The following is a 26,763-nucleotide window of genomic DNA, read 5'->3' as shown; positions in this document are numbered from 1 at the left end:
ACAGTGATTCAAATGTACTGTCATCTTAGTTAGAAATGATTTCCTTTAGCTGTGTTGACCTATTAACTATCACTGGAAACTCTGTCTGAGAAGGAAGTGAGTGATTGCATCGGATGACTGTGTCAATCCAATATCCACCAGAGGATTACTCAGCCACTGTAAACTCTTTCCAGTTCCAGCTTTGGCTGTGAATAGCATAGCATGGCATAATGACTGTTAGAAAAAAATGACCATAAATCACATTTTATGTGCACAAATCCAGCCTGAGTCTGACACATCCCAATATAAAAACCTGTGACTTTTATCCTCTGCATCTGCATCTGCCCTGGATTATCTAAGAATGGCTGCTAAGCAAATTAAAGAGCTCAGGAACAGTCCCATAATCCCAGATCTTAAAACCCTGTGCCACCGACACACAGACAAACACCAGCGCAGGAGTGTATGAATGTGTGTGTGTGTGTGCATAAATGTGAGTGATCATGTCTGGAGTGTCTTGAGTTCACAGGTTGTGTGTGCATGAATGAATGCAAGACAGCATGTGTGAGCGTGTGGTCAGTATGAGTGTGTGTCATTGTTGGGCAGCAACTGAGCAGACCCCCAGCCATTCCTCAACACTGAAACAGCCTCCCCTTCCTTTTTTATATGCTGCCTGCTTCAAACCCAGTTCCCATGAAATTGGTTCTTGTTTGGCTTGTTGAGAGATTGCCTGCACTGTAAATGGCTTCTCTGGATTCTGCCAGGGGCCAGTGGGGGCCAATTCAAAGACAAAAAGTGACAAAAAGAGACTGACAGATCCAAAGCTGCCGCCACTTGTTCAAATAATTCAAATAATCTCACTTATTATTCATTATGTGGCCATATGTTGCACTCACTTTTGCTTTAAGATAGTGAAAGGTGAGGAAACTTGCCTTATAGAAGAAAAAAGCTTCCAAATATATATAATTTTGGGATATGTAGAGCTGTTTAAGGATCTGTGTTGCACTGTGAACACTTTTCTTCCAAGTGACCCAGCTAGTGAAGTCATTATGCTTTCCACTCTCTCAACAGGAGGTGGGGCTTTTTAGTGAAAACTTATTCTACCCAGCTGCACAAAGACCAGAGAGCAGTCACAGTCTCCTCCACGCTGGGAGCGCGCAGCGTCTGCACACATCGCTCCAATTTGGAATTAAAACCCTCGTCGCATGAACCTGCTTACCTTCACTGCAGATTTCTTGGTAGACACTTAGTAGTATTCCGCTGTGGCTGATTTCCAGCAGAAACTTCGACCCCGAAACCCATCGGGACCTGCGAACAGAGAAGCTGCGGGAGTGGTTTGGAAACTTTTGCCATCATGAGCACGCAAACGGTCAACCTTGATACCTACAGCCTGTCGCTGCTCACGGCCAAAGAGGACATCCTCAACCCCCGCTCCTCCACTAACTGGTAATAAACCAAACCGCGTCTGCCTTCCAGAGCATACAATCATTTGACATTATGATTCACATTAGTTTCAGGGTTATAGTTGTGCGTCAGTAAAGTGATTTTGTAGCTTTCTCTAAAGTTTCATGTTCTCCATCTTGTTTTACTGAATGAGTCGTTTACGCACGAGCAGAGTGCTGGTTGCGTAAGCGCAGACTTGATTTCATTTAATCCAGTTACCGATATAGAGGTGGACAACTCAGAGTCAACACGCACCCAGGCTGTCACAGATGAATGCAGGAATAGTTGACTTGCACAGGGATGCTCTGCCTTTAGATGTCCGTCTGTGACGCACGCCAGGCGGCTGTTGTGGCTCAGAGCGCGCAGCACCTGGCCGGCGGCCCGTTGCCCTCTCCCACAGGCGTTGTGCACCGTGACTCTGCTGTTCTTCCCCCCAGGAGCTGCGGGTTTTCATCGGATCGTGTTTCTGCTGATGTTCTGATCTCTGACAGCAGTTGTCTTTCAGGGGCAGACTCTTTAATTTGACAGCAGACAACATGAATATTGTCCACCTCACTTCAAAATACAAGAAAGGATAAATCGCAAATACAGAGCCAGCTTTCAAACCACACACACACTTTACTAAGAATATGTGTTACAATTCTACACTTTAACAGTTTAATTCATTGTGCATATTAGACCTCATGTAGAGGTCTATAATTGCTGGGCAACCAAACTAATTAGAGAGCACCCCATGTAACCTGAGTACCTGACCCCTGTCTTATTTGATCCATTGTCATAGAGTTTGTCTGTTACCATGGAGATCTATCCATCCTTTCCAAACAATACCAGTCTGCATGTGTAATCTTCCTCCATTTGTTTCTTTTCCTACACTCAGTGTGTGGGTGTGTTATTGTCATATGAAGCTACACACATGGTGTAGTAGTATTAAGGACTTGATTTGATATAGTATAGAAGAAGGGAAGTGATTCTGATGTTTCATTTCCTCTCACCTGATATCTTACTTTCTTCCTATTCTTCCAGGTTTCAATTTGGAGCTAACACTGCCATTCAAAATTTCAGCTTGTTAACCTTGACAAGCTGAAATCTGACATGGAAAGACATTCCCCATCCAGGCAGAACTCCCTCAGTTTCCATTCTGTCTCACACATTTGGAAAAGCTCTTAAAGTTTCCATGTTCCGAATGGCAGCAGCCTCACATTGACACTTTACTGATCCAGCAGTTCTTCTTTTGCAAAAGCCACAGTCAACAACAAATTTGGGACTGTCTCAAAGCCAAAAATCCCTCTATCACACAGATGGATATGACCACAACATGCACATGTTTGTGTTTACAAGAGAAGGCCGAAGGAAATAAAAAGAGAGGGAGGCACCCTCCAGCATTCACTAAATAACACTGCTGTGACTGAACAGAGAAGTGGGAGGGGGACACGATGATGTCATGATTCTCTCTGTCAAACTACAGGAGCCTCACCCACTGTGTGTGCGTGTGCATGTCGAAGGGATTTTATGTGTGGGTTTGGATGTGCATATGCATCCTGCAGAGGGTATTGTAGTGCATTGAGGGCCTTGAGAAGTTTTCATGGAGATGGGTGGGATTCTTGTTTTGTTGGGCAATCCCGGCCCCACTGTGTGGCCTTGAGGTCCCTGTGTGTATTATCTAATGACCTTGTGTCCTGAATGGGAAACAGACCCTTTGTGGGTGAGACTGAAGAAAAGAGGAGCAGTTTCAATGCATCCTTCATTCAGACCTCTCTGCTGAGAATATCACAGCCTTGGAGGTCTGTGTTCGGTCTCCCAGACCACTAAAGACTACAAACGTTGAAGGCTGAAAACCAGCACTGTTTGCCTGTGTTATGTGTTTGTGTGTGTGTGTGTGTGTGTGTGTTTTAAAGAGACAGAAAGACAGGACAACTGAAAAAAGATGCATGTTTCCAATTAAATTGTGCAATACTGAGAACAGGAAAAAAAGGTAAATGTCTGAGGGAGGTTTGAAGAAAGCTTACAGTATTGTTTCAGTCTTGCAAAGCATCAGATAGAAATTCCTATTGAGTTGTAGAGTAATTCTTCAGAATGGATGTAGGGCATATCTAGACATCTGTGGGACCTGTGTAATCACAACTTTTTACAGAGCTCCTTCTTGCAGGCCACACTTTGATACTGTGTCCTCCCTTATTGCATCAGGCAGTGACACATAAAGTAAATATCTGATTTAATTGTATTAACAGAGTGATTCAATTCAAACAGAGCATTCATACACCAGTCTGTCTTGTTTTCATTCATCCTTGACTGAGTGTCGAGTTCCAGGATTAGGTCAGATATTTTACATTCATTAACAAAGCTTTCTAAGCTTTCATCACACTAGGCATCTGTGTTGAGCTTGTACTTGGTTAACATGTTAAATCTTATTTTGGTTAGAAATGTCTTAGGAGGTAGACACATACAACTATGGCACAAGTTTGCACTGGGTCTGGGCAGACACAGTTCTACTCTATAGTAACTTGGTAACCACAGTATCTGCAACCATGTGCAGCCTTTAGAAATAATGGACCATTTGTATTGAATTTGGAATCTACTCTAAAGACTACCTGGTAGATGTGATGTGGTCTTGTGTGCTGTGGGTTTTGGCACACACTGCAGCTTGCTTTGATGTAGGGCTGTGCATTTGACGATAAATGATCGTGAAGGATTTGAACGTATCGGCGATCTACCAGAACGGACAGATCGTTTTATCGTCCATAGAGCACGTTCTATTAATTGTAGTTCTATGTTCGCGCACACGCATGAGTTTTTTTCACTCGTCCAACTCTTAGTGCGCTTAATGTGAACACGACCAACCAGTGACAGCCTCCCCGTTAGGAAGCTACGGCTGAAAACGAAAAGAGAACGGAGGAACTGGTCCCTAAAACGAACTCCACCTTTATGTTCGGTGCTGTTTCTGCCGGCAGCAGCGGCGCGTCTTCTAAGCCTGTGTCTGTGTGCGTGTGACGTGTGTCGCAGTGGAAGGGCCGCGTGTATTATAATGCTACGAGCGCGTACGCGCCACCTGTACACCCACCTGAACATTACCAGCTCGTTATATTCAGGTTCGCTGCTGTTGTGCCGTCAGCACCTGTGTGTGTGTGTGTGTGTGTGTGTGTGTGTGTGTGTGTCTAGTGGGAGGGCCGCGTGTGTACATCAGATGCAGAGTCAGCAGCTAATGACGTCACCAAAACAATAACGCAGGCATTTGATGAAGAGGCTCCATGAGGACTCTAGTAAACGGTGGACAGAGGTGACAGCAGCAGCTCCGTTTGTCCTTAGATATGATTCCCATTAAAGTTTGATCATTTGGTCTAAATCACATTGAACTTTAGGAGTTACTTAAGTCTCAATAATGTATTTATTGTTTAACCTTAGGAGGCACACTTCAGTCTGTTTAAATGACTGTTGAATAATACTTTACAGAACTACATTAGTCTTCTTTTTAACCTATTTGAAATAAAACTTAATTTTGTTCTGTACATTATTTAAATTTTCATGTTTATTGAAAACTAATACTGAGTGCACATTATCAGAGTTTTTGTTAGCCTTTAAAATCTACTGACAGTTTTTGAGAGGTGACAGTAGGCTACCTGACGTCATTTACACAGAAACATGCAAATTAGTGTCAATGTAAAATAAAATCGTGATAAAATCGAGATCGTGATTTTATCATTAAAGAATTGTGATATAAATTTTTGCCATATCGCCCACCCCTACTTTGATGTGAAGCTTTAAGCTACGTATTTCAACTAGATGTGAAGTAACTTCCCTACTATTCATTGATTAAGGAAGCAGCTAATAAAAGTTGAGCAACAATGGTTTGCTTGGTTAACAAATATCTTTGTAAATGTCTTTCATCCTCAGTGGTTCATACTTTTGGGAATGCCACGTACTCTTTAGTTTGGTTAATCGTAGTTTTGTCTTATTTCTTTACATCAGTTTAGTGTCTTTTCTTTCTAAATAAGGCCACCACAGCTGATATTTTGCTCTTTATTTGGATCAGCAGTTCTCTAGAAAGCTGAACTCACTGGTTGCTCCTTCTGTATTTTGCTAATAGTTCCTCTTTGATTTCAAAAGACTTGTTGCTGAATGATGCAAAGCCCTTACTTTTGCATAGCTGCCAAGTCATCTGTCATCAAATGGTAATGGTTGAAGAATGAAAGATATTAGATGTCAGGTTTTGCTCTACTGTGAAATAGAACTTCCCCTCGAGCAACAGTATTTAAAGGCCTTCATGTTATTTCAGTAACACTTTATTAATGACAGCCAAGATAATATATCAGTCATTCATACCACTGAATTTGTTAATTATCAGGAAAGGCTTTTATTTTTTTTACTTTTGTTTGTTTTGTCTTAGAATTTGGCAGCCTGTGCAGTGATCAATCTTATTCATTCATTTAAGAAGCTACACACTATCCCTGCTCTGTGCCTCTGATCTTCTGTGAAGGGACTCTCCTTGATGATAAATGGAGGAGTCTTTATTTCAGCACAGGCCTGGGGTGTCTGTGTTGCTCCAACTTGCCAGAATTTCCACAGGCTCATGCATGATTAACTGATACTGAAAGAGTCCTTGGGTCTAAAGTTACGTGTTGGATGGAATACACCTGTGGGTGTGGACAGCGGATGGGAGAGAGAAAGGCAAAATGCAGGGCTGTAGGTTTGTGTGTGTGTGTGTGTGTGTGGATGAATATGTGTGAGTGCTTCTTCTGCTATAGGTGAACAGTGTATCCTTACTGAGTGTGAGATTATATGTGTAAGTGTACAAAGCCAGTTATCTTGTATGTAAAGAGATAAGAAACTCACTGCCCGATCTTTCTTGCACAGGTTCTGCTTTTTCTCAGTTCCTCAGCAATCCACAAAGACAAACCTCTCCAATAATACCCAGAAGCACAATAATCCCAGCCTTTGATCCACTAGCTGTTGTGCAATCCTCATCTTGCTAGGTAAAGGTTGTACTGTTGTATGCTGCATAATATCCTAGTGATCGTCTTACAGAAGGAAAGCAAGCGGTCTGGTTGGTTTCCCCTCTCTGCGCAGGATAAGGCTTCAAAGGCTGCACAAAGTGCGTTTATCAAGCCCAATGGTAACAGGACATGTCTGATTGATCCGAGCTGTATAAATAGCAGGATACTGTAAACGAGAAGTCAAAGGGCAGGTACACTGGACCACTGCCCAGTCTGTGCTCTTGTTCTCTGTTACACTGTTCTGTTTCCTGCAGTCACTTGCAGTTAACTGTATGTGTGATAGATAACTCACTTGCACCATTTAGAAACGTGTCTCATATCATACATTTCTGCTGCAAAACACTGGTTTGGGCATAAGTCCTTTAGTTGACCAGAAGAAGAACCTAGAAGCATCAGCATTGATGGCACAAATATTAAGTATATGAGTGCCCTTAAGGCTAAATAAATGCTAAATGTAAGTTTTCAAAAGCTGAGTGATAACAAAGAAAGAGTGATAACAACGTTGCACCTTATTGTGTACCTATTTGCAGAACCCTCAGCCTGGCTGCCTGTGAGAGCAAGTCTGTGGGTGGCGTGTTGGGAGATGATGACAATGATATGCTATAATAATGGCTGTTGTATGTGTCTCTGTTTAGATGAACTTTGAGAATGATTCAAGCAGTTATCGCTAAACAACTGCTTACTATTCCATTTAAATATTGTTTAGGTTTATCTGGGGTCTGAGATGAAGGTGTGAGGTAATGGTAGGTTTTAAACATGATGGAACATGACTGTAGGGGGTTATGTGTGTATTATAATGTGTGTTTGGGTGGAAGTCCACAAATAGATACTGTGTTCAAGTGTCCCACAGAAGATGCAAATGAATCATTAATGACTCGGAGGCACTGTTGTGCTGTTATTCTTCTTGGTGTCAGCTGTCTGTTAGGAACAGGTAAAGACCTGCCACATTAAAAAGGATCCTGCAGGTGTGGTGTTTCTATTGTAGTAGAATTTCTACATCAGTGTAAACAATGACCCTTGATGTATTTTGTCAGTCCTCCTCACACCTGACCTTTCTATCAAATACTCCTTTTGTTCATGAAGTGCCTTAGTTGATCTTGGTGCTGATGCCCTTTTGCATATGGTTTCCAGTGGAAATCTGTCCTTTGTATGCCAACAGCTGTGGATGCAACAAATATGGTATTGTTTCTCTTTGCAGTTTGAGACAAGGCCAGGGCACTTTGCTGGAAAATTTTGTTGCACTAGTTGACTCCTTCATGTAAATGCTGTGAACAATAGAAGCTACATTGAGGGGATCTACTTATTTAATCAAACCAATGGGTCTTGAGTGTAGCAAAGAGTATGGTATTTCCAAGGGTGTGTCAAATAGCTGTCGAAAAAAAACATCTGCACTTTAGTCTTCAAACATTGGCAGGAGCATGAATACAGTGCAAGGAGTGTGTGTAAGGGAATGTGTGTGTTCATCCCAAGCCCAGCTGAGGCACTGTAAGGGGGTGTCTGAGCAACAGACTTTTTAAACTGATGTCTGTGTGTTTCTGAGCTGAACCGTAGATAAAATCTGTTAAACCAAACTTTTGGTGAAATTCATAGTTTTCCAGATAATAGAGTGCCTACCCGTTGTGATGGTGGTGCCATGCTTGCATTTGAAAACAGATCAGCATGATAACAACTAGTTACCACAGCCAAAAACAATTGTTGGGGGAAAAAAAGTGAGGAGTGATTTTATATCTCAGTAGGGTTTGTGTCCCATCTGCTTACATGGTGGAGGCAGGATCCATTACCTATACTGCAGCCAGCCAACATGAGCCAACATGAGAGGTTTGGCTGCAATTCTGTGGGGCTGTTATGTTGTCCATCTTTATTTACACTCTATGGTCTGTCACCTCCTTGTTTTAAGTCTATGACAGCAACCAAACAACAGAATGTTTGCAGAAGTGCTCGCTGAAACATTTTGTCTCACTCAGGCTTCATTTTCTTGTAAATGTGCCAAGAAGAGTCACAGAGTGCTTGACAAATGTATTGTTATTTTTGCTCTTAATTACACAGTTACGAAATCATCAGACACATGCACTGACACATTTCATGCAGACTTGAGGGCATAAACACATGCAAACATACTGAGCTAATTCAGATCAGGCACAGCCCTCTGTCAGTCCTGACACTGCCGATGTAATAGAACCTTTGTTTCAATTGATGATAATCTGATAGTATGATGAACTGTCACCTTCCACACAGCAGAGTGACACTAAATGTCTCTTTCACCTGTCATGTTTGTTCACCAGTTTGATAGTATTGTTGGTCCTTGTACAGAAAGTTGGGGGGGGGGTAGTCTGTTGCCCTGACAACCCCGGTGGGAAAGCCAAGCTGTTTGCTCAGAGAGTGAATGGATTGTCTGAGATGAGTGGAGAGTAGCACTGAGAAGGCTGGGAAGAGGCTACACATGAAGAGGAGAGGATCCTTGGTGAGAAATATGGAGGAATAATGAGATGAGAAAAGACAACATGTGAGGGGACAGACAACTGGAGCACAGGTGGTTCAGACAAGTGGGTTTTGAAAAGTAGAACAAGCAACTTAGGGCAGTGATAAAGTGAAGATGAGAGGGCAGGTGAACAGATGAAGAGGGATTTTTAAAGCTGAGAAGAAGATGGACCAAATAATGTCTTAAGTGGATACTTGAGACTTTGCCTTGTTTAACTGAAGGAAATAGTTATAGATAAGATGTTTTAGTGGTCCTATAATAACTGCGATATGGAGAGGGGAAGCAGTTCCTGTGTGTGTGTGTGTTGTGTGGCAGGGTGAGACAGCATGCACAGGAAATGCCAGAGAGATCCCAGTGGACCACGATTTTCAGGGATTTATTGCCACTCTCTCCTCTTTTCTCCTCTTCTCTAACCATACACCTCCATAGGCCATAACAAGTTACCCCATAGAGATCCACAACAAGTGCCCTGCTTCACTTTCATCAAAACTCTTGCTCCCATTAACCACATACTCCACTGCCCCCTTGGAAACCTCCAATACACTCTAGATGTTTCCCATTGTGTGCCATTGTTAAATGTGCCCCTCTTAGCCTACCCATTTAAACCTATCTACATCCCCCGGTGCTTTTCATCGTTTTTCCCAGTGTGAACTCTTATCTTTGAGTGGCTTTTCTACAGCCTGAATGCATCCCTTCCCCATGTGCCCATCACTCTTTAAACTCAAACACTCATGACATTGAACTTCACATACATATATTCTATTAAACACCAAATAGAGATCCATTAGCTTGTTGAAATTTGAGTAAAAACGGTCTGTGTAACACTCTTGTCAATCATGTTGACAGGCAGGTATGAATGAAACAGCTGATGACTGAAGCTCATAGTAAGCTACAATTGTAGAATAGGATTAGCAGTAAAGAAGCCGACTGGCTCAAGTTTGTTTTTAGCTTAGCACGGACAAGTGACGCAGCGTGAGCCAAGGTTGCATAGCTTATCGCGATAGTAGATCATCATGCAGTTTGGTCATCAGGTTTATTTCTCTAATGGTTATGAAATGTCAATACAGCATTCTTGCTAGTGCTAAAATGTAGGCCTACACACCTGTCTTAGGTATAGAACATGAAAGGAAATATATAAATAATAAAACTAAATGTCATTTTTCTCTTAGTACAGAGATGGGCTCTCGGTGTAAACATACTTGCATCCCCTCTGTTATCAGTTCAAACACACACACAGAGCACTGACAAACACCATTTGTGATAGTTGGGATTATATTACACATAGAGGAATGTTAAGTAATTAGAAGGTGCACAGCTCTATGGATTAACTCAAGGCTGTAACACGAGGCCGACTGTTTGTCCGTGTGCTGCCTCACAGTTCATCAACTGATAATGTAGTCTTCACTCCTGTGTCACTCCCTACTCTTAGTGTTAATGATCTGGTAAGTGTGTTGTTTCAGAATTTTTGTGTGCGTGTCGCTCTTTTGTTCATCCCCCGCGCTCTGTTTCCATCAGCCTCAGCACGGGGAGGGCTGTTTTCTCTCACTGGTCCTTGGCAGTGACTTAATTGCTTATTTGTTTAGTTTGTCAAAGTCTAAACTTCTCTGGCTCTGTGTTTTGCTGAGAACTGAAATGTTCCTTTCTCTCTTCCTCCTCCTCCTCCTCCTCCTGCTCCTTCTAGCATTCCATCCAGTCTCCCTGCCTGATATTGTGTGATTTCTGAACGTTTAGCTTAATTTCTTATAACTTTGTTTACCAAAGGGCTGCGTCATTTCTTCAATGGTTTATCACCAGGCCATAATAGCTTAAGTGGTCACTAATAGTCTCCAGGGGAGTCTGATTTGTCCTCCACCCTGCCACATATTTTACATATCGGTGTTACTCACAGGGTGGATCTGACCAAGTAACTGACTCTTATGGGTCAAACAGGCTTAACACTTTATGTTTGCACAGCCGCTGCTAAAGAGACTTAAGCCCGATTTGTCATCTGTATGAGCATTACAGCACCATCAATGCAAATCAATTAAAATAGAATTATTGTGATCATTTTGCCTTTCTTACAATAACAGCAAAGCATTGTGTGTATGTTCTGTTGGAAATCATGAATTCAGCTTTACTTCTGACACATGGAGAATAGATGAGACACAACATGCTGGGCTGGGGTTTGCAGCATATGTTTTACAATGACAAAAACAATGGGTTTCTCATTTGGTATTAATATAATCTCAGCAGGAGATATACTTTTTAAGTGACAGCAGCAGGATATTACACCTTACTTTATATAATACAGTACGACTAGAGGATATTTGACGTCCGTCTGGATCATTGTAGGAATTCACAAACATTTCCTGAGCTGTATTTCTGTATTTGATCAGTAAACATATTTACATTTTCAATTGTTTAACCAACAGCATTTTAAGTTGTGCTCTCAGAATCTTTGGTGCCATGATTCAATCCCTAACTGCTCAGCAGCTCTCATTAAATCGCCCTGCTGCTTATTTTGTGAGGATTACAGTGATTACAGCCCACTCTGCAGGGCACCTGACTGAAGCCTCTGCAGCAGGTTATGAGTATAAAGATCCTCTCTTGTTTTGTTCTTTCTCCAGTGTTTCCCCTACCATTATATCCCCAAGAAGGTCACGTCCATTTTATTCCATTTTATTTTTTATATAGACAGTGAGAAGTGTTTATATAAACAACATCCCTCAGCAGCCGTCTCCACAATTTTGACATTAATGTTTCATCACTTACTGAGGGGCCAAAAAGGAAAAAAACACTGCTTGACTGCAGATTGTAAATGATTCTGGACGGACTGTGCATAAAGACCTGTAGAAACTTCAGAGCAGCATTTCATGTGATGTCATGGTGTTTAACATGGTGATTGTGCCTCAACACAAAGTTAGTATCATTCTCCTCTTTAGCTTCTATTCCCTGTAAGTGTCTCCACTTCTTCCTTTCTTCTACTCATATTTCCCAACCCCTGGCCATAAACCTCCACATGTCTCTGCAGTCCAGACGCATGGAGGAATGCGTGTACCACAGGGGTCACGGCATGGACACTATATGAGTAACACACTGGACAGGGGGTGAAAAAAAAGACTTTTTCAGCAGTCTTACTAGACTTATTTTGCCCATGTTTGGAGAGAGGAAATGAGTGCTGTGTTGCTGTGGGGACGTCTCTGAGCTCCCCAATCCAACACAGGCCGAGAGGTAGACTGGCTAAAAATAGAATTGGGAGCTCAGGTCAGCTTTGAGCCAGCAGTAAGGAATTGGGGGAGCTGAAGGGGGAGGGGAGGTAAAAAAAACATATGATTTAAAATGAAGGGAAGAAAAAGAATGGAGAGTGTGTGTAGATAGTGAACACACATATCTGAAAGAGCACAAATTGACAAATGCCCTTATGTGAGTGTTAGCGGGACTATCTGTGCAGTATGTGGAAGGCAAAATAATGAACTGATTGAAAGTGTAATGGGGGCTGTGAATCTTTGTGAAAGCTCCCTGCCTCTCATATATATTTTCTCATATCTTTTTTCTTCATGCACAGTTTATCATACTGCAACAGCACGCATAACCAGAAATCTCTCATATCTCTCCTGCTGGCAGAGATGGAATGAATAAATGACCTATGAGCTCACAAGAACCCTCTTGTCAGTGAGACACAGAGGGTGGGAAGTGCGGAGAAAAGATGAGCGCGAGATATGGCTTCAGTTTGTGAAAGAGGTATGTTATGCTATAGGATTTACAGTAGGAGGAAAAGGAATATACTGTTGCTGGGGGGGGGGGGGGTCATAAGAATAATGAATTAGAGTAGTAATGATGGTGACATATCAACAGGATATATGTAGAGGGTCAGGATGGTGAAGTTAACAGTGCATCCGATAAGCGGTTATTGGATCTGGAGCCTCATATATAACATCATAGATTCATTTTGCTATTTCTTATTTTTATAATAAAGCATAAGTTCAATAAAAGGACAACAAAAATAGATAAGAGAAGCAAAGAAAATCTTCTAGTCTCTTTATAAATTGCAGTACAAGAGAAATGTGTACGAGTATTTCCTGCATATCACCACAGTCAAATGGTTTATCCTGGTTTAGCAGAGCAGGCCTACAAGTGAAGACAAGGCCTTCTCCACACAGCTCAGCATCTGCTTCTGTTATGTTAATCTTGAAATGGTAGAGCGTAGCATGTTTGGAGGTATTACAGGGCTGTGGTTGTCCAAAACAAACCATCCCTATTGTTACTGGCTCAGGCTTATAGTACATTGTGCGCGCATGTGTCTGACTGTGTGTGTGTGTGCATGGCTGTGTTTATAAACAGTACGCAGGCCGTTCTCTTTGAATGCTGTATGTTTGTTTTATGGCTGCACTGAGTGATGCAGTGGTTTCATTTCTCACTATTATTTTAAAACGTTCTTTTCTTTCCTCTTCTCTCTTCTTCTCTCTTCTCTTCTCTTAGGTCATAGCTGGCTAGGTTTGAAAGGTGGACTGGAGTACAGACATAGGAGAGTCTGTTTTTCTCATCACTGAGTGTGTAGCCTGTTACAGGGGGGTCTATCTGCTCTGTTAGTTAAGGAAAATTTTACTACTTCTGAAACTGCTTATTCTTCTACAGCAGTAACTAATAAAGCGTGCATGCAACAGAGAGTGGGTGAAGGGCTCACTCACTTGGTATGTTGCACATCACAGACCCTGAGACACCTTATTGTCTTACTTGGGGATGCTGTATAAACACAGTGATAACCAGTGATATTTTTAAAATTATTTAGTGAACCTTTAAACCTCTGAGCCAGAGATTAAGCAAAGTCTTGGCTGAAAAAAAAAAACAATCTGATCTTTGCCATCTCTGGCAGGACAAAGAACGTCCCACACGGTGTATGCTCATGTGCAAGCCTGCTCTGTTGTAGGTGGAGAATTTCCACATGCAGCTGAGACTCCTTCAGAGGCACCATGACCTTTGGCCTTGACTGCTTGTGAATGGTAACCTTTAGGAATGTCAGAGGAACGGGGATCAGTAAATGTGGCTTGGTGGCTAAGCTCTGGATTCTGGTTAAGACTAATGAGGGAGTAGTGTGTGTTGTTTTGGCGAGGCAAATCCCTGAAGAGATATGTGAATGATCCAGGTGGCACACAGCTTACATAATACAGGAGAACTGCGTTCCCACATGTTGCTTGTGTTCTGGCGAAATCTGATTACGAAATATTTGGTTTTGATTGAATTTGTGATATTTATACAGTAAACAGTCAGCACGACAATAAAAATGACAGTGCACAGCGTCATGACAGAACAGTGTCAGTCTGCCTCCTCACTCACTGGACCAGCATGCAGTTTGCTCAATAGGGCGTACAATATAGTTATTGTGTCAGCGCACTCACATACTGACTGACTTTTGGACGTTCTTTGTTCTATGAGGAGAAAGAACAAAGCCAGACTTGTTGTATCAGGAAACAATAACAGAGATGCTAACAGAGTTGGCCGGCCCATTGTCTGCCTGTTTGCCAAACTGTTTTTTTTTTGCAAAGTTTGTAGTTTGTTTAGACGACTGCAACATTTTAAGCTGTCTCTCCCTACTCTTCACACACACACACACACACTGCACCTTTTACACATTTCACCCTTGGCCCATTGTAATAGCTGTTCGTGGCCTCTTGCTACCCAGCTCCAGATGTTTTTGACACACCTCCCTACACAGAAACAGAAACACACACATACACACACACACACACATGTACGTACTTGCACACTCACCTAGACACATATGAGTGGTCCTATAAAGACTTGACAATTTATCTCTCTGTAGGCTCCCTTGTAAAGTCACTTACACACACATTTACACAGTTACGCTGCAGACACACACACATGAATAAGGATCATGTTAGACGCACTCCATTTCAAAGCATATGGACGTCATTTTGGATTCTAAACCAACCAGCACAAAACGAAAAAGCACATTTTGTTTTTTGTTTGTTTGTCGTCATGTATTTCTGTCTTTGACATTCAAAGCATCAAAGCAGATATTTATATCGATATATATATCCACCTTAAATCAGTCTCTGTGCACTGAACTGAGCAGGGCTGTTGCATCTCAGTGGTCTCTTGTAAACACATCGTGAGTTATGGAGTTACCACAGTGATGTCGGCTGACTGAAGGGTGTGGTAGGACAGGTTTTCACCTGCAAAATGTCAAAAACCCCACAGCTCTGAACAGCACTGGTTGTATTTATTTCACATTCAGGAGCTACTCATCTGTGAGGGGAACACAGGTTATTGTGCTGCAGTGCTATAACGGCAGTAAATGAGAGGGAAACATGTCTCAGTTGAAAAGAATTCTTTTAGGTTGGTGTAATGATGCTATGCACTGCAGAGAAGCTTTGAATGTTTTAGACAATGTATGTGCAGTACAACATCTGGCTATGCTTGTGTGAATCCCTGTGGGTCCCCTGTGCACAGTGAAAGAACACATGCTGTCTGCACGCTCATGCTTGCATAAAAGTTTTGCATGAAAAAGAAAGAAAGAAATCACAAAAGTTGTTCAATTGTGTGTGTTCACAGGGCATTATTTGCATATGATGGCATCACCAACAAGCTCAAACTGGCTGACTCAGGAGGTAAAGTGGATTGTCACATGTTTTTTTAAATAATACAATTTATCTTCTTCAGATTGTAAAGGAAAAAACAGTGTACTCCACAGTTTGCTTTAAATAGAAAATGTGTCCTTCTTTTTGTCTGTTTTCTAACAGTGGGTGGTGTGACAGAGCTGGCAGAGAAGTTTCACGTCTCCAAGCCTCAATATGGACTGTGCAAAGTGGGAAGCATGGAGACAGCAGGAGCCCCCCGGATCGCAATGATCAGCTGGGTGAGTGGCAGACGGGCTCAGGGAGCTTAGCTTGTGAACGTATCCTAACACACATACCAGCACAAATGACAGAAACAGACTCAGGTGTATGCTGTGCACATAACACATAAAAATGGCACACAAGCACCGATAGACATGCCTCCACTAAGAGTCATTTTGCAGCTTTAGGATAATGAGTTTAACATCTTAAGTGGTTGCATACAGGAAAAGCTATGTACTGATTAACATAAGCTACTTGGCTTATTTACATTCTATGGCCCTGTTTTGACAAAGGCTTTCTTATTATTTGACATGTGGTTAATGACTCTGTGCTCAACATGTCTCAGTCATGTGAAAAAATAAGTACCTTTTTTTATTTTATTTTATTTTTTTTACATATTTGTCATACTTGTCTTCTTCATGAGCAGATGTCTTGTCTTCTTCTGACCTTTAAGGTTTTCACACATATTCCATCACATATTTTTTATAACTTTCTGTCCCTTCAGTGGATTTGTTGATTTACTCAGTATCAAGTTAAGCTTCCTTACAGACAGACTCACATTTTCTTCAAGCATTATTAGATAGGATGCATATTTGGGTAAGTTTAACTACAAGCTTAGGAAACGCAAATTATCCTCACAGGCATCCACAAACGTTATATTTAGGCATGATGACGCCGCAGACACCAACACAGTCAATGTTAGCCTTGTGACATCATTGTGAATCTTATTGTTCCACAGTCTGTTTCCCCCCTTCTGTCTTTTTTTAGTCTTTTCTGAGAGAGGTATGACATGAATGTAGGTGTCTGCATCCTGTGTTTGTCCTCAGGTCGGCCAAAAGGTGGATGACTACCGAAGGACAGAATGTGCCAGCCACATTCCAGCCATCAAGAACTTCTTCAAGGTGCTGTACTTTAAGATGCTGTTTGACAAACACTAATTTAATCATGTAGCTTGTGTCTTTGTTTGGCTTCTCTGGCAACACATTCCTGCTACAGAAAAAGTGACATTCTGTTCCATTTTTATACTCAATAACTCTAAATTTATACACGGTAGTTTACTTAGTATTGTTTTGAGAGCTTCCTGTCCTCAGTCTCCTTCCTGTTCTGTTAGCGAGTTGGTCCTGTGAATGTTTGGTCTATCTGCTGCTCACCGGGAGGAGGCTGCTAAATTTGGGGTTAAATGCTCCATATTTGTACGTTTTTTTTTACCCAAAGTGTGAACATCCTAATCCATGATAGGACACTAGGACAGACATGAATGATTGAATAAATGATGCGGATGAATGTGTGTATTTGTCACAAACTCCATCACATTAGCTCCAGCTTCTCTCTATCTGTGCCTGTCATAATGTGTTTATTTAGTGTTTCAAGTAGTAGGCGTAGGAGCAGTTCAGCTGACCCCTGGGTTTATTAGTTTCCATATAAAGGCATCACCCAGTCAACTGCTGAAGAATCTGTGGAATGTTTGTTGTTTTTTTGTCGAGTCTGGGATTTTGTCAGCCACTGTCTGAAAGTGTACTGACTCCTCTGTGAGATTGTGTGTGTGTGTGTTTGTGCATGCACTCTTTGGCCTCAGTACATATTCATGAGGGATTTCAGCATTGTAGAGAAATGATTACATGTGAACATGGTTCTCATTCTGTGAACTGTGGGAGAAATGTGACTTTAGCAAACACACATATACATACGTTAATGGCTGGATCTGTGTAATAACAATGCCTCTACCTGCCCTCACTGCTGTAACTGTTCCACTGCTTGTAGTTGACTCAAGTGAAAAAGGAACAGAAACAACAGATTTTAAATTAAGACCTAGTGTTATCTGAGATTAAACTGTAACAGCCATGCAATAGAACATTTGATTTTCATTTTCTGTTTAGAGTAAGCTGACTTAAAGAGAACTTACTTTACAATGGACGTCATATGGAATCAGTTTGCAGAAATATTCTGACCTGTAGACTGTGGTGATGATGCACAAGGGCAGAATCCAATCATTATTCATTCATTCTGTGTCACCAGCAGATGTGACATTCTAAAGCCACATATGGTCCTTTTCTCAAGTACAAGAACAAAAAAAGCTCATTTCAGTTCTGGTCATATTTCTGGGTGAGAAAGTGATTTCTCAGATTTGTTTGTTTTTCAGTCTCCGTAGTCTGTGGTTGCCTTTAGTTTTTACATGCAAATGCAAAATAGACATTTGCATAACTGACAGCAGGTTTTGTGGATTCATCCATCAAAAACGGTCACTTCTGTGGCTTCTGTGGGAACACATGACATCGTATTCACTAAATTATATAATTATAATTCATTGTTCTACCTTCAGTGCCAGCTTAAGTAATGCTTATAGTGCTGATAGGATTTCTAAAGGGCTTATTTGGCATTTTGTCTGTCTCATTGGACAGAATAGGATTGTTGACAGACAGATATTATCCATATAACCATTAACTTTAAATGTCCACATTTAGATGCTGTGGCCTTAACTCTTTTGATTCTTAGCATTTTTTTGATCTTGCAATGACAGAAAAAAAAGCTGCAGAGATAACCTACTCTGGCAGATGATAACAGCTGGGCTCCCTGTGCTTGTTTTTCTTAGAATTTTGACTATTATGTACAGAATTCAGTTAGAATTTCCCTTAAATGTGTTTGTTTTTGCTGTTATTTGTTTCCTAGTTCTTCCTTTTTTCTTTCTGTCTCTGTTGTTTTTTGTTTATTTTCCTGCTGTGCTGCATGTCCCAGCTGGCAGCAAGGGGGGTTTGTCAAGGCGAGCCTGTAGCAGCTCATTTGGGCATTTACAAACAGGAGTCTAGTGTGGCATTAAGCTATGAAAACTAAAATACAAATAGGCTGCAGGTGTTTCCATTGTCCAGCATTCCCACTGAAATAATAACAGAATTAAGAGTGCTCAGAATGGCGCCATTTATGTTCAACCAAGGGAGAAAATAGGGATGGGAATTTGGATATGGCAAGTTTAATCTTTGCTAAATTTACCTTTTGTTAAATGTGACCCTAAATGTGTCAAGCATATTGAACCGTTTTCAGCCACGTTTGTCCGGGAACAAGAAAAAAGTGGCACAGGAGATCTGGATTGCAAATAAGTACACGTTCGGGTCAAGGCAATGAACCTTGCAGCACCTGAGATCACGTTGGCTTGACACACACTTTACTTATATACTTATTTACTTATTTATACTTATTTATATATATATTTATATGCTTATTTACTTATAGCATTATGTCAGTTAACATCCTCTGTCTTCAGCTGATGGGCTCTCATAATGTGAAATGTCTTGAAATGTAAATAGGAATCCAGAAATCTTCAGGCTAATAACAACTTTCATAAACCACCCGTCAGTCACCTGGGACAAACTTTAACTGGAGAGACCCGAGTATCTCCGCCTTCACCTACTGCCTCTTACTCTGAACAAGTCTTGAGTAGGAGAGAGACTACAATATGAAGCAGTTGGGTCCCAGAGCAGCGAGACAGTTTGTGCGGAGTTGAGCCCAATTATAAGTAAAAAAGTCTCTCAACCTGTCACACCACCTTGGACTCCTGTTCCTCCAAGACAGGTTATATTCTTAGTGAGTTTTCATGGCCGAGGTCATCAATGCCACACATCCTGAAAATACTGCTTCACATGGCAACACTTGGTCACTGTGCTGAGATTTTCCCAGGAAAATATGTGTGGCATGACACATTCCTCTAAGTAGAGCAGTTTAATATGAGAAAGTCAAATCCAGAGGTGTTCTGACAGCTTGGCTTTCACTGAATTTGTCTGGGACTATTTTTAACTATTTTTAGATTAATAGAAGTCTGTTGCTCCGGTATATATAGGTTTATAGTATTGAGTTGATGCTGCTGCTGAACTTTGCATGTTTAATAATCATAGCTCTGCTTTTATATGATGTACTACACAAATTAAGATCCCATTTGTTTTCATATGATGATAATGTGACAAACCATGGCAGTCTTTGTACCTCCTGTGCCTAATAAATAACAGTACATAGAAAAGCAGAACAGTACTCTATGCTACTGAGAGCTTTTAATGCCTGTGCTGCACACCGTGGTGTGTTTCCATGATATTCCCAGTGTGGCTGGCAGCGTCGTGGACCGCTCGTCTGGTCTCTGGGCCAACTCTGTGTGCAGTTGGCAGTGACAGTAAGAGTGATATGGATTATACACTATACTGACATGTATTATAGGGCGCACTGAATGCTCTGCTCAGTGTCAGTGTCGGTGTTGTCACTCAGATAAAGCTGTGGTTTCCTGTTGGAGGCTGACAGACCTGGCCCTCTATCAACAAGCCTGGAATTACTCTCCATGGAAATTATTCAGAGGTTCTGGCTGCATACAAATGCCTGTATACATACACAGACATGTGTTCAGCCCATGTTAAACACCTACATGTTCCAGCAATGGAACACTTATGCTTTGGTCTTTATGAACTGTCAGTAGTCCTTTTTTGTTTACTCTCTGAGGCTCCACAGAGACAACTTGCTGTTTTTATTTATTCTTATGGTGAAAATAGTGCACATAGTGATTTGACAGGTAAAGTAAGACTCATTTACATGATAGAAAACAGGGTGTATATGCACTTTTGTTGTAAAGTTCTATTGTAAATTACATATATTGCACTTTTGCTACAAACATGCACCATTTAAAAAACAGTGGCAGAATGTTTTGCTTTGTGACTTTGCAGGGGTCCTTTTGTGCCTCTTTGTAACAACACATTTTCTCTCATTTTTTTCCCATCTTTTCACCCATAACCATCCAAACCAATGCATTCTTTTCCACACATTAGAGCTCTTTTTCTGTTTTTGTTCTCTCACAATCCTTACAACTGAAGCTGTTGCACAACTGTTTGGCTCCAAGTATGCATAACTCCAAGTCAGGAAAGAGAAAACCACCAGAGGCAGTGTGTGTTCTTGTGTATAGATTTTCTGTGTGTGTGTGTGTGAGTACAGTTCAGCATGTAAGGATGGATTAAATTCACATCTGTCTTACTCTACTTGCCATCTCTCTTTTTTTTATTCCCTGCCCTCCATGTTCCAGGAAGCGCAGGCCTTCATTAGTGCAGAGAAGGTGGAGGATGTGACAGAGGAGAAGATAATGGCTGAGCTCAGCAAGGCCCAAGCTCAGAATCCGACACAGTGGGTGAGAAGGAGCTCCAGGTCTGCAGACAAGGAGGACATAGTGGTGAGCTTCTTGCAATACCTCATCTCCCCCATCAGATGGAGACAGAGACTTCCACATGCCCGTTGTGGCACATTTTAAAGTCAAAACCCATTTTAATGAGCTACATTTACTTCCACTTATTGTCATAAAAACAACTTTAAAAAATTCAATGCTTGCTTTTTTGCATAGGTAAAATATGTATCATAACCATACAACATTCGCCATCTCTCCTTTATTTGCCCTTTCAAACAAAGGGTACAAACTACAGAAAAACAAATGCCGCAATGGAGATGAGACTAATAAACAGAGAATCCTTCTGGGCACGTGCAGAGGTATGGCACATTCCTTTCACTCTGTCTGTGTGGCTAAATGAAGTTCAGCTTGTCTGCTTTTTCTACTCTATTTAATAAACAGGAGTCATTAAATAGAGCCGTCGTTTGATTTAAAATAAACATTTTTACATTGTGACCTTTTGTCCGTGTGTCAGCGTGAGGAGGAAGAGAGAAAAGATGAGGAGAGGAGAAGAGAAGCAGAGGAGAGAAGGCGCCTTGAAAAAGAACGAGTTCTGAAGGAGCGTCGGGATGCAGAAGAGAGAGACAGAAAAATGAACGAGAAACTACAGATGATTGAGGAGCAGAGGTCAGAACAATCTTTTTTCCTGTCAATGCTGCCCTATAGTGGTTATGTTTTTTTATGGGCTGGAAGTGCATTTAGGCACACAGTAAATATTTTGGATAATGATATATGAATGACAGTAATATGGTGCCAATTTATTTTTCTGTCTTGCAGAAGAAAACAGGCAGAGCAGGAGGAAGAGCTGCGCAAAAAGGAGAAATTTAGATGGGTGAGTGAAAAGAGCTGAACCTGTCTGTGACTCCTCATCACTGTTACGACCAACCCTAAAAGGCCCATTAACAGTATAATCAGAGGAGACCAGCGGGCCGTTTTATCATCCCTGCAGGAGCAATGATCATCAACTGAACACATGTGATTCACAAAAACGCCAACAGCAGTTCACTAAAACTGCAGCCCTGCCTAAATATTAAAAAGACAACAGAATAAGGCCAGGCCCTTTACTTGTGGTCGCCATATTTGGAGTGCGTGTTGTCTTCTATCCATTCACATAGTCCTATTTTGAATATTTAAATCTGATTCTGCACAGGAGCTGCAGCAGAGAGAGCATGAGGAAGAAATGAGGGCTCGTCTTCGAAGGAGCGAGTCCATCGAGAAAGCAGCAGTGAGTAACCCTCACTAATACAAACTTTACCAGACCCTTTATTGCCTGAATGGGCCACCTATTTTTGTCACTAGAATAGTGGGTTGTTGCGAGTGCTCCGAAACAGTTCAATCATTTAAATTTGTTGCTTAGTGTTTGTTACTTGCCTTGCAGGAGGCAGCAGCATTAGTGTCCCAACGCTCCATGAACCCCAGGGAGTTCTTCAGACAGCTGTCATCATCTTCTTCACAAAGTCCCACCAGCCCTGGATCCTCACGCACTGGTATGAACTTGAGCAGAGTGATAATGTCCAAAGATCTGTCCCAGATAACAATGTTTTAGTGGTGTTTTTGTCTTTTTTGTGTGTAGTGTGTATTCATTTTTGAAATGCTTACATCTCTCCAGGCAAACCTTTCAGAAGATACCAGCGCAGCCTGACAGACACAGCCTTCATCTTCTCTAAAGCTGAAGAAAGCACAGCCTCCTCCCCTCGCAGTTCTCCTCTGGTCTCCCCGTTCTCTCGGGCCCCTCCCTCCCCCATTTACCGTACCATGTCACCCCCTACAAGCCCTGTTTTTGCTCCTGCTATTTCTCCACAAAGGTCCAGACCCCCGATGTCGCCGCCCACATCACCTGCTCGCCCTGCTCCACCTGTTTCCACCCTGCCCGACATTCCACAAACATACAACCCAGCACAGGGTGCTGTTGAGCCCAGAGCTACATCACCCACAGAACCTTCTGCTCCTCCAGCATCTCCTACTCTCTTGGCTGACTTGTCCCCCAGTTTAGTAGACAATAATCCCTCTCAGTCACATTCGAAGGTCTCGCTTGCCTCACCCCTAAATATCCAAACCCTGCCTAAGGACTCCTCATTGGACTTTGAGCCGCCACAGGCTCCCATAGCTCCTCTTCCTGAGATTCCACAGCCAACTACAGGTAGAGTAGCACAGGATCTAAATAATAATATGAAGCCCTGATTTTATGTGTGCATAGATATGTCTATATTAGTCTATTTGGAGCAATGTTTACACAAAAAAAGCAATTACATATATTTATGTTTACCAGACAGTGATGAGAAAGGGAGCAATTGCTCTGTAAATTGTTTGTCATTAGTCATAAAAGGTTGATAAAAAAACATATTATTGTTTAAAGTTGCAAAAATCCACCATGTTAAGCATGCCAGGGACTATGAGTCACAGGCTTGTTAGAGGGAAATGACAGCTTCAGTCACAATTAAATGTTCCTAAAGTAACCACACATTCTTAGTCATGCCAGGTCTAACGGTAATGTGCACTCTGACAACCAGGCACCCTCTAAAGCTTTTCTGACACTGACACACACACAGACTTTTCTTTTATAGCACGTGTGTTTATCAAATATACAGCTGCCTTTGTGCATTCATAACGACACAACTTTCCCTTCCCACAGACCTCAGCACAGCCTGTTACGTGCACACTGAGCTGGTCTCAGACACTGGCTACAAAGTACAGGCTGTACTCGTGGAGGAGGATGAGGACGAAGAAACAGAGGATGAGCCTAAAACACAGACAGAGCCTAGTGCCATCGCCGAACCAACCCAGACTGAGTTAGAGGAGGAGGAAGAGGAGGTGAAAGAGGAGCCAGATAAGGAAGAAGAGGAAGAGGAGGTGAAAGAAGAGCATGAGAAGGAGGAAGAAGATGAGGTAGAAGTGGAAGTTGAGCATGAGAAACAGGACAGGCAGGAGGAGGAGGACGAAGTTAGAGAGTTAAAACAAGACACTGAGCTTAAACCACTGGAGGAGCCAGTGGAGATATCAGAAGATGAAACAATGGAAGATGAAGAGGAGAATAACCAATCAGATGACAGTCAGCCCCCTGCTGTGCCGACTGAGTTTTCAGAGCAGGAAGAAGAGTTGGTCACAGGTAGCTCCCATGTTCTTACATCCTCTTACCTGATTATCCTAATGTGTGTCAGTACACCGCCACACAGGATTTTTGAATGATGTATTTATTTCAGATGCTGAAAAGATTTGTCAAGAAATCAAATATGAGGCTGTAATCCCATCAACCAATGGCATCACCAATGGGGATGACACAGGGGAGCATAATGGCACAGGTTTGGCACTTCATACACAATGTGGTGGTCTGCTGGTTAGGCTGTGATACCAAAACACTCTTCACTCTGGTCTTCCTCAGTTCGATCTTTGAGTCCATCTGACACAGAGCTTAGCACGTCAGAGCTGACTGGGTTCTACGAGGTCCATGGCACTGCTGAGGAGGAGGAGGAGGAGGAAGAGGAGGACAGCACTGAGGAGAAGGAGCAGGAGATCTCTGAAAATGGACAGGAGGTGCTTACAAATGTATAATACAGAACTATTGTTAAGTATAGCCACATAAATATTAGTGTTGCATTGCACCTTTCATTAAAAACTTTTTTTGCATTTGTTGACAGAAGAAAGTTTATGCAGTAAAGTTTTAATGAGAGTACATTTTTTTCCTTCTTATAATGTTTAGTTAAACAAGAAATATATTTCATGATTACAGCCTTTCTCTGACTCCATCTTCCTCTCCACTTCAGGTTTTACCTGAGCGGCAAATGTGCGTCCGCGCTCTGTATGACTACCAAGCAGGTAAGCTGCCATTTACGGGATAATCGCCATGCATGTGCGCACAAAGTGCCTCCATTTACAATAATTACACTGTGATTATCAAAGCCTTCACCATGTTATCTTGCTGGTTCCCACAGAGGACGAATCCGAGATCTCCTTTGAGCCAGGTGACATCATCAGGGACGTGGAGACCGTTGACAAAGCCTGGTGGAGGGGTTGGAGCAAAGATGGCCGTCAGGGCTTATTCCCTGCCAATTATGTGGAGACTATATAGGCAGGCAATCACACAGTAGCACACACTCACACACACACACAAACACACACATAAACACACACTCAGGGACACCATCTCCCCTCACGCTTCACGCTTATGCATGTTTTTACCTTTATCTTCCCACTGAAACTTTGTACTCTCTACTTTGTTGGAAGAATACAGAAAATGTGACTCCCTGTTTTGTAAAAAGCATAAATAAAAGTGTGACTCTATTTTGATGTTTAGGAGGAAAACAAAATATTTTTACAAGAATGCAAAAATTACCCAGCCTCATTTCCTTGGATAAAATAGCGACAACCTTTTCTTTTTTTTTTTTGGACCGAAATAACTTATTTCCCTTTGACATACAGTGGAAATGTTTGTAGGAGAGATCAGATCGCATTGACAAATGATCACAAACTTGCCTTTCGTCTAAGAAACACAAACAGATTTTTATAGTGTATAGTCTTCTTTTTTTGATCCACACACATAACAAGCATTCCATTCTGCTCACCATTTGTATCCATGTATCAGACATCGTCTTATAATCATCTTCCTGTATTTCTTGAGTTATTATGTAGCACTGTATCTGTTACTGACAGTCTCACAGCATAGTTTAATTATCCAACCAAGAACACATGATGAAAACAAATGATGAAAAAGCAGGAAGGTCGCGTCTTATTTTACACCTGTGCATCTTAAAGGGAGAAGTCCTTCCATAAGTTTTGTGATTTTGTTTGTTTGTTTGTTTTGAACAAAATGTAAACAAATTAATGTCAGCCCGCAGATAATTTGAAAAAAAAAGTCTCCAATTTGAATCTTCTGTAATATCATAATTCTCTACACTGTATATAAGAATGTATAAAGATGTCAAAGATCGTCCCTTTTTCTATTCTCGGTTTGTATGTTTGTACGCTTGTTTCATGGTATGGTTGGTTTTGTATCTACTCCAAACTTACAAATATATTGCTTCTACAAAACTATGCTGCTTTATTCTTGACTTTCTCAACAACGTTTTTTTCTTTCATAATATTACTATTATTTCAAGTTTCCCTCCGTTTATGTAAAATTTAAAGAAAAGAAAAGAATGTTCATGTAAAAAATCTCATTGTATGTTAACTACTTTTAGATATAACAGTTGAAATTAAATTTTAAAAAGTGCACAACACACCAGTAGTACAAAACTAACTCAGCGTGATGTCAATGCATCTACATTAGTCTCATATAAGTTATTTATTCATTGATTTTCAGCAAAAGTTTAGCATTTTCTAGTACTCAAACTCATGACTGGACATGATTTGACTAATATGTTGCTTATTTGGCTTTACTTTATATCTGTTGAAGCTGTGGCAGTGCTATATTTGCACCCATAGGTGGAGACATTGCCTTTTCCAATTAGTTAGTGACAGCGTTTTTTGAAAGAGTGCATGCAGAAACGAACAGATTCCTCAGGACAAAAGGCAAAATATTTTGACAGGCAGAGAGGAGGCTCATTGTTGCACACATTTTAGAAGCAGGATATCCTGACATTTCCAAAGCTAAAAATTGCTAATGCTTTTACACCTTAAACAGGATTTTCCCCTAGGGTAATAATGATTGATTGAATATGACATTAATATTTCTTAACCGTGCACCTTTAATATTTATGGGGCGACTAGGTTACGGTCTTGTAGTGCCAGTTCAATAACAGTGTTTGGCAGATGTGCCTCTGTTCTGAAATAGAGAGGTAATGTTTGACATGGGTCTCATCCTGCTTGAACTGATGCCTGTTGACAGACTGACTAAATCTATCCAGGAGACTATTCTGTCGAAGT

At 41.4% G+C, this 26,763-nt stretch overlaps 1 protein-coding gene across 1 annotated transcript; it reads left to right on the top strand.

The window, feature by feature from the left end:
* Positions 1-1,104: 1,104 nt before the first annotated feature.
* Positions 1,105-25,311, top strand: LOC114441636 (drebrin-like protein A). Its single transcript, XM_028414647.1, has 16 exons — positions 1,105-1,422; positions 15,439-15,494; positions 15,627-15,742; positions 16,550-16,624; positions 20,770-20,913; positions 21,147-21,224; positions 21,380-21,531; positions 21,682-21,736; positions 22,055-22,129; positions 22,283-22,391; positions 22,514-23,044; positions 23,537-24,010; positions 24,105-24,203; positions 24,284-24,435; positions 24,666-24,717; positions 24,834-25,311. Exons 1-16 carry the CDS (start codon positions 1,331-1,333, stop codon positions 24,968-24,970), a joined length of 2,397 nt encoding a protein of 798 aa, XP_028270448.1. The 5' UTR covers positions 1,105-1,330; the 3' UTR covers positions 24,971-25,311.
* The last annotated feature ends 1,452 nt before the right edge of the window (positions 25,312-26,763 follow it).

Source organism: Parambassis ranga, chromosome 9 (genome assembly GCF_900634625.1).
Source record: "Parambassis ranga chromosome 9, fParRan2.1, whole genome shotgun sequence".
In the NCBI taxonomy this organism is placed as follows: Eukaryota; Metazoa; Chordata; class Actinopteri; family Ambassidae; genus Parambassis; species Parambassis ranga.
The sequence above is the reverse complement of the archived record's forward strand: the minus strand, read 5'-3'. Positions and strand labels throughout refer to the sequence as shown.